Below are 8,667 nucleotides of genomic sequence, written 5' to 3' on the forward strand. Positions count from 1 at the left end.
AAACAAAATAAAACAAAAACAAAAACAGGTGTCCTACATCAGAGTCAAAAAGTCATAACGAAGTGGAATCTGGAAAAACATGAGAAAGGCTCTAGTTGCCGAGAGAAAGGGACAACAGGAAATGAGGAAAGAGAAGAGAGGAAAACCATCTGATCGCCTTCTACGCCTCATGAAGCCCGCATGTTCCTTTCAATAAACTTAAAAAAGAAAAACAAAAAGCAAAAAAAAGTAACAATCTGGGGAAGAGACAGCAAATCTACGTCAGGCAAGTGTGACTCCTGTTACAGCCTTTTAGAGAGGCTTGAGGGGGAGAGAACACCATGGGGTTGGGGTCAAACATACAGAGACCACTTTGTCCAAGTTCACTGTTTTGCCTGAAGAAGTTTGGAATCTCTATGGTCTAGTGAAATATGATAAATTCATGTTACTACCCCAACCACAAAGCCAAAGGCATGAAGGCACAGAATTCACAATGATTCATCCTGTGGCTCTCTTTCTTTTTTTAAAAAAATGTTTTATTTATTTTTGAGAGACAGAAGGAGAGACAGTGCATGGGGGAGGGGTAGAGAGAGGGGGAGGGGTAGAGAGAGGGGGACAGAGAGTCTGAAGCAGGGTCTGAGCTGTCAGCCCAGAGCCCGGTGCGGGGCTCAAACTCGTGAACCGTGAGATCATAACCTGAACTGAAGTTGGTTGCTCAACCAATGGAGCCCCCCAGCCGCCCCGAGTGAGTCTCCCTTTTAACTGTGTCAAAGGCAAAGAATATCTTATCACATCACCAGCCCAAGACCCACACTCCTTGTCCCTTGTCCAAGGGTCAAACACACACTCGCGGTTGTGCAATCCTGCCGGACCGGGTGGGGCCGCACATGCGCAAGCACATAAACACCACGGTCCGAGAGGATTTGGGAGCGAATCCGATACCAAGAAACCTGCGTTCCTCGTCTTCTGTGACCACGGGGACTCTCAGAGGCCATGAGGCAGACATTTGTCTCGGAAGCGTCCTCACTTACCTGCAGACTCTGCAGACCCCCGTAGGCCGTGAAGAGAAGCAGAAATCCAAAAGAAACCACAAGGACATTCTTCAGGCCTCTTTCCATCGTGCCGATTCAAGGTGTCGACCATCCGCGGACACGCAGGTTCGCCGTCCCCTAAAGAAACCAGTCGGGGCCCAGGAAACGCGGTCTGTATACCAAGAAGTCACATTCTCTCTCTCATGGGCGTTAGAGGCACATAGGTCGTTAAGGCTGCTGGGAGTTCATGAACCTGGTTATCACCGACACCGTGAAGGACTGTGGGCACTGTTATTTACTCACTTTCTCTGCAATCCACAGTAAGTACTCTCTAATGGGGCAAAAGATCGGGGCTCCTATCAGCTCAACTTGCACTTTCCCCCCTCTTAATTTCTAGTAGATACAGTCCTTACAGTAACGATTTTCATGTTTTATATATTATATAGCATAATACAAGCATAATATAATTACATTATGCTGTGTATATAATAGTACCTTTCACATTAAAAGAAATTGTCAATGGTGCAAAATGTGGATGTCACCTTTGGTCTTAAAGAACAGGGCATAAATGTGAGTTTCAAGATATAGAGCTGGGCTTCTGAAGAGCAGTTAACTTGATTGTAAGATCCAAGGGCCAAAGTATTTTTAAAATTTTTTTAATTTTTTTTTTTTTTTTTTAGAGAGAGAGAGACAGAGTGAGAGCAAGGGAGGGACCGAGAGAGAGAGGGAGACACAGAATCCAAAACAGGCTCCAGGCTCTGAGCTGTGTACAGAGCCTGATATGGGTCTCGAACCCATGAACCATGAGATCATGATCTGAGCCCAAGTCGGATGTTTAACCGACTGAGCCACCAGGTGCCCTGGTTTGTGGAACCTCCACACTTTTCCAGAGTGGCTGCACCAGGGTGCATTCCCACCGGCCGTGCACGAGGCCCCTTTCCCTGCATCCTCTCCACACACGTTTCCTGTGTTGTCAGTTTTAAGTACCCTACCAGGCGTGAGGTGATATCTCATTGGGGTTTTAATTTACATTATCTAATGATTTGAGATGTGTGTATTTATTCATGTACCTGTTGACTTTCTGCGTATCTTCTTTGGAGAAATGGCTATTAAGGTCCTTTGCCCGTTTTTTAATTGGGCTGTTTATTTGTTTTTCATTCTTGTTTGCTATTGAGTTGTATGCATTCTTTATGTACTTTGGATATTAGGCTCTTCTCAGATATATGGGTTGCAAATATTTTTCCCATTCCGTAGATTGTCTTTTCACTTTGTTGGTGTTTTCTTTAGCTGAGCAGAAGCTTTCTGTTTGATGTAGTCCTGCACGTTTTTTGTTTAGTTTAGTTTAGTTTTGTTTTGCTGTTGCCTGTGCTGTAGGTGTCCCGTCCAGACATCACCACCTAGAGTCATGTCAAGATTTATTGCTAACTTTTCTTCCAAGCATTTCATGGCGGCAGGTCCTATAGTTAAGTCTTTAACCGTGTTAAGTTAAATCTTCTGGGTGGAATAAGACATGGGCCCTGTTTCATTCTTCTCTATGTGAATATCCAATTATTCCAGCACCATTTATTGAAAAGACTGTCTTCCCCTCTCCATTGAGTATCCTTGGCCCTATTGTCAAACATTAGTTAACTGTATAATGCTTGGGTTTATTCCAGGGCTCTCATTTCTGTTCAGTTGGTGTATTCACCTGTTTTTATGCCAGTACCATACTCTTTTGATGACTACTGCTTTATAGTATCGCTTCCAATCAGGGACTGATGTTTTCTGCATTGTTCTTAGGATTTCTTTGGCTATTTGGGGTCTTTTGTGGTTCTATACAAATTTTAGGAGGTTTTTTTTCCACTTCTGTAAAAAATGCCATTGGAATCTTGACATGGATTACCTTAAATCTATAGAAGGCTCTGTTAGTATTGGCATTTTAGCAATATTAATTCTTCCATTCCATGAACATGGGATACTTTTCCATTTATTTGTGTCTTCCTTGACGTCTTTCATCAATGTCTTGTAGTTTTCAGAGTACTGATCTTTCACCTCCTTAAATTTATTCTTAAGTATTTTTTTTGATGCTACTGTAAGTGGGATAAATTTCAATGATTTCCTTTTGTGAACATTTGTTGCTGGTGTATAGAGACACTACTGATTTTCATATGTTGATTTTGTATCCTGCAACAAATCATTTATTAGATTTAATAGTTTTTTGGTTGAATCTTTAGGATTTTCTCTCTATAAAATAATATCATTTGCAAATAGAGACAATTTTACTTCTTTCCTTTTAATCTAATCCCTTCTGTTTTTTCACTTGCCCGACTGCTCTAGCTAGGATTTTAATATGATGTTGAATGGTGAGAGCAGGCACCATTGTCTTCTTGATCTTAGAAAAAAGGTTTTCAAACTTTCACCATTGAGCATGACATTAGCTTTGGGCTTGCCATATATGGTCTTCATGATGTTAAGATATGTTCTTTCTACAGCTAATTTGTTAAGAGTTTTTATTCAGAAAAAAATGTTGAATTTTGCCAAATGCTTTTTTCTGCCTCTGTTGAAATGATTATATGATTCTTTTCTTTTATTCTATTAATGTGATGTACCACAATGATTGATTTTTATATGTTAAACTATCCTCACATTCCAGGAAGTAAATCCCTTTTGATCATGGTGAACAGTCCTTTCATTGTGCTGCTGAATTTGGCTTGCTAGTATTTTATTGAGAATTTTGTATCAATATTCATCAGGGATATCAACCAGTTGGCTTTTTGTTTATTTGTTTTTCTGGTAGTGTCCTTTTTGGGATTTGGTATCAGGATAATGCTGACCTCAGAAAATGAGGTTAGAAATATCCTCCCCACTTCAATATTTTGGAAGAGTTTGAGGAAAAATTGGTGTTAATTCTTCTTTAAATGTTTGATAAAATTCCCTGATAAAGCCATCTGGTCCTGGGCTTTTCTTCATTGGGAGACTTTTTAATTACTTAGTCAATCTCCTTCCTAGAAGTTTGTTCATATTCTTTGTTTCTTCCTTGTTTAGTCGGTAACTCTATGTTTCTAAAAATTTTTTCCATTTTTTTCAGGTTGTCCACTTTGTTGGCAGGTGGCTGCTCCTCATCGCCTCTTATGATCCTTCAGATCTCTGTGGTGTCCACCGTAATGTTTCATTTTTCATTTATTATTTAGTTGCTTTGGGTCCTTTCTCTTCTGTCGTTGGTTAGGTAAGAGTTTGTAAATTCTATCATTTCAAAGAACCAAGTCTTACTTTAGCTAATCTTTTCTATTGTTTTTCTGCTTTTTATTTCATTTATTTCTGCTCTAATTTTATTTTTTCCTTTCTTCTTCTAACTTTGTGTTCACTTTTTCCTTAAGACATAAAGCTCAGTTGTTTATTTGGGATCTTTTTTGCTTCTTAATATAGGCATTTATTTCAATAAACTTCCCTTTTAAAACTGTTTTGTCTATACCCCGCAAGTTCTGATCTGTTATGTTTCCATTTTTATTTTTCTCAAAAACCATTCTTATTTCTCTTTTAATTTCTTCTTTGATCCATTAGTTGTTCAGGAGAGTGTTGTTTAATTTTCATGTATTTATAAAATTTCCAATTTTCCTTTTGTTATTGATTTCTGGGTTCATGACATTTGGTCAGAGAAGATACTTGATATAATTTCAATCATTTAGAATTTGCTAAGACTTGTTTTGAGGTCTGACATATAGTTTATCCTAAAAATAGCACATGTGCACCTGAAAAGAATGTGTACTAGAATGCTCCGTACATGTCTATTAGGGCCATTTGGTCTACAGTGTTGTTCAAATCTGTTGTTTCCATGTTGATTCTCTGTATGATCTTCCCACTGCTGAGAAGTGGGTATTAAGGTCCTTAACTATTATTGTATTCCTGTTAACTTATCCTTTTACCTCTGCTAGTTTCTCCTGCATATATTTGGCGTTCCAATGTTGTACAAAATATTTACAATTGTTTTTTTTTATGTATTGACCCTTTATCATCATTTAATAATCTTTGCCTCTTTGTTACCATTTTTAGTTTAAAGTTTGTTTTGTCCAGTGCAGATATATCTACCCCTGCTTTGTTGTTGTTACCATTTGCTTGAAATGTCTTTTCCCACTCCTCCTCCTTCAGTCTGTGAGTGTCTTTAAGGCTAACATGAGCCCCTTTAGGCAGCATATTGTTGGGGCGCCTGGGTGGCTCAGTCGGCTAAGCGTCCAGCTTCGACTCAGGTCATGATCTCATGGTTCACGGGTTCAAGACCCGAATTGGGCTCTGTGCTAAGAGCTAGCTCAGAGCCTGGAGCCTGCTTCAGACACTGTATCTTCCTCTCTCTCTCACCCTCCCCTGCTCCAGCTGTCTCTCCCTGTCTCTCAAAAATAAATAAAAAAAACATAAAAAAAGTTTAGACAGCATACTGTTTGGTCTGGTTGTTTATCCATTCAGCCATTCTATGTCTTTTAATTGGAGAATTCAATCCCTTTATGTTTAAAGTAATTAGGGATAGATAAGGACTTACTATTGCCATTTTACTAATTATTTTCTGTTTTTTTTGTCTTTTGTTTTCTTTTGGGGTTTTTTGTTTTTGTTTTTGTCTTTGTTGACAATTTAATTACAAAGTGTCACAGTGAAGCCCTAATTGGGTTCAACCTATTTGAGGTCCTTTGGACCTCATGGGTCTGGATGTCTATTTCTCTCCCCAGGTTTGGGAAGTTCTCAGTCACTGCTACTTGAGTATAATTACTGTTCCTTTCTCCTCGTGTCCTTCTGAAATTTCCAAAATGTGAGTATTGTTTCTTTTTGTTGCGTCCTGTAATTCCCATAGGCTTTCTTCACTCTTTTTCACTCTTTTATCTTCGTGCTCCTCTGACTGCACAATTTCCAGTGTCCTGCCTCCAGGTCACTGATTCTTTATTCTGCATGGTTGAGTCTACTTTAAAAAACTTATCTCCTAATGAATTCTTCAGCTCAGTTATTGAATTTTTCAACTCCAGGATTTCATTTGCTTGTGTTGATGGTCACTATCCCTTGTTGAAATTCTTATTTTGTTCATGCATTGTCTTCCAAATTTTGTCTGTCTGTGTTCTTGCACTTCACTAAACGTCCTAAGAGGGTTATTCTGAACTCTCTGTCTGATGGTTCGTAGATCTCCATCTCTTCAGAGTCAGTCATTGGAGTCGTACAGGTTTCCTTCGGTGGTGTCCCAGGGACCCGGTTTTCCTGCTCCTTGACTCCTCACACTGGCTTCTGTGCCTTCGGGTGACCAGCTCTCCTGTCGACCTTACAGGTTTGCTTTGGCCGAGACAGTTCTTCACCAGCCGGCTCCATTTGAGTTTCGGGGCGTGTCTGCTGGGAATGTCCTTGGGCAGCAGGCCCTACTGTTACAGTCTATTTTGGGCAGGACAACTTTTCCTGCTCTGTGGGCTGGGACTGGGTGTGTGCTGCTGGCCGGGAACTGTTGAATAGGACTGCTGGTTTGGTTCCCTACCCACGTGAGGCTGGACTCTGGTCTCCGGTCTGATTCACTAGCTGGCCGGGACGGGGTACTGGCGGTACTAGACGGGGCTATGAAATAGTTCCTGCCTCGGTGGGACCGCAGGGCCATGGTTTGGAGACCTGAATCAGGCCAGAACTCTCTGGTCCAGGAGGCCACTGGTTTGCTCTGCAGATGTGGGCAGCCACAGGCTGGGCTCCCTGTGCAGGTGCCGCTGTGCGGAGGACTGCTGAATGGGCTCAGCAGCTTCCCACATGCTTTGGTGAGGCTCCCTGGTCTGACAGGTGAGAGCTGCATCCAGGGATGAGCGGGGCTGTGAGTCAGATGTGCAGGGGTAAGGATGCGAAGTGACAGGTGGGCTGTGAGTCAGATGTGCAGGGGTGAGGATGTGAAGTGACAAGCAGGACTGTGAATCAGAGGTGCAGGGGTGAGGATGTGAAGTGATAGGCGGGGCTGTGAAGCAGAGTTGCAGGGGTGAGGATGTGAAGAGATGAGCGGGGCTGTGAGTCAGAGGTGCAGGGGTGAAGATGTGAAGTGACCGGCAGGGCTGTGAACCAGATGTGCAGGGGTGAGGATGCGAAGTGACAGGCGGGCTGTGAGTCAGAGGTGCAGGGGTGCTGGGAACAACAGCTCTACAGCTGGTGAAGTTCTTGTTTCTTGTCCGAACTCAAGCCAACCCTCGCTCCCTGGGAGAGCAGGGCCGCCAGCTCTGCTCTGTGAGTCCCCGGCTCTGTCTGCCCTTCTCCCTGCTCCAGTGCTGCTGGGTCATGCGGCCTCCAGGAGCTGCCACCAGCCCTTGCTTGTCAGTGGGCTGGAAGGCACTGCACGGTGGACGGGGTGGCCCTCGCCCCTGCGCCTGGGCCGGAGGGGGGACAGATGCTGCCCGTGACACTCAACTTCCCCAGCAGGCTGTCGGGCTCCGAGGGGCCGGCAGCCGCCCTGGGACGTGGCTGCGTATTAACCTCCCGCCGTGCGCGCACAGGAAGCCTCCCCGTTCAGAACTCGCTTTCTCGGGGCGCCATCCGCTCTGCCCGCCCGCCCGCCTCTGGGCTCGACAGCGCTGGGCCGCTCAGCCTCCAGGACCCGGTGCCAGCCCTTCGGCTCACACGGGGCTTGGAGGGCAGGCTCTGCAGTGAGCGGGGCTGTGACTCAGCTTCTTGCCTGGGCACGGGCGAACTGGGCTCTGGGGCTGGCGGGATCCCCGTCTGGGCACCCGAGCCAGGCAGATCCGCACCCCGCCCGGCCCGGTCAGACCGTGCCCCGGACCGCTGCAGTTTTGCCGTAGAACAAGACCTCTTGAGATTCCCGCTTGGGCGCTGCAGGTATGAGCTCCGTCTGCCCAGATCCAGGGCGGTCGCAAGCCCCTCCCCCTGCTCCCTCACAGCCCCCTTCCCGGTGGTTGAGCCCCACACATCCCCCCGCGATCCCCGTGGTATGAAATCAGATTAGAGGCTCCCACAAAATGACTCACAGTGGTGGGAGCCTCCTTGTGACTCCGGATTCCCTTTTCCCACTGAGGGGGTCCCTGGTCCAGGATTCTCTCAGTGGTGTCCTTCTGGAAGAGCTGTGAGCGGCTCTGGCGAGAGGGAGCGAAGTCAGGGACAACCTTTGTCACCATCTTAGTGATGTAACCCAGGATATTTCCTAAGAGATGTCCACCAGGGCCGTGCCCAGGCTGTGCCTGTGCCGAGGACGGTTTCCAGGAGGCCAAGAGGCGTTCCCTGTGACCAGAGGGCCCCAGCCTCCCAAGTGTGCGCTCACGGAGTGGCTGGGACCGGGCCAGGAAGGGGAAATTCCAGAAAGCTGTCTTGACTTGTTTCGACACGGTTGGCAAAACGCATAATTGGAACTGTGAGCCCTGGGCCGGAGTGAGTCTCAAACGGCTCAGGTCTCAGGGAGTCAAAGATACCCATAATCACCTTTCTTTAAAATTACCATCAACACCTTATCACCTGGAGGGAAGAAAAGATGACTTTGTAGATCTGCTTGAATCCTCACGATCGCTTACTGAATATTAAGGTGAAAGACTCAGTGTCTGGCACACAGCGGAGACCAGGAATGTTCTAGAAGCCCGTGGGGTTCAGCAGGCGGGAGGCTTCCTAGCCACTAGGTGCCGCTGTTTGGCCAACACCGAGCTCCCGAAGGCTCCTGGACAGAGGAGTCCTGGAACAT

General features: G+C 45.2%; 1 protein-coding gene across 1 annotated transcript in view; it reads right to left on the reverse strand.

Moving 5' to 3' along the window:
* The window catches only part of UNC93A (unc-93 homolog A), a 26,385-nt gene extending 18,260 nt beyond the window's left edge, over positions 1-8,125 (reverse strand). Inside the window, exons 1-2 of the mRNA XM_029943271.1 lie at positions 7,967-8,125; positions 1,011-1,148 (exon numbers count right to left, since the gene is read on the reverse strand). Coding sequence (XP_029799131.1) covers positions 1,011-1,097 — 87 coding nt within the window. The 5' untranslated portion in view covers positions 1,098-1,148; positions 7,967-8,125. The remainder of the gene's footprint in view (positions 1-1,010; positions 1,149-7,966) is intronic.
* Positions 8,126-8,667: the final 542 nt, after the last annotated feature.

Source organism: Suricata suricatta, chromosome 7, assembly GCF_006229205.1.
Source record: "Suricata suricatta isolate VVHF042 chromosome 7, meerkat_22Aug2017_6uvM2_HiC, whole genome shotgun sequence".
NCBI lineage: Eukaryota > Metazoa > Chordata > Mammalia > Carnivora > Herpestidae > Suricata > Suricata suricatta.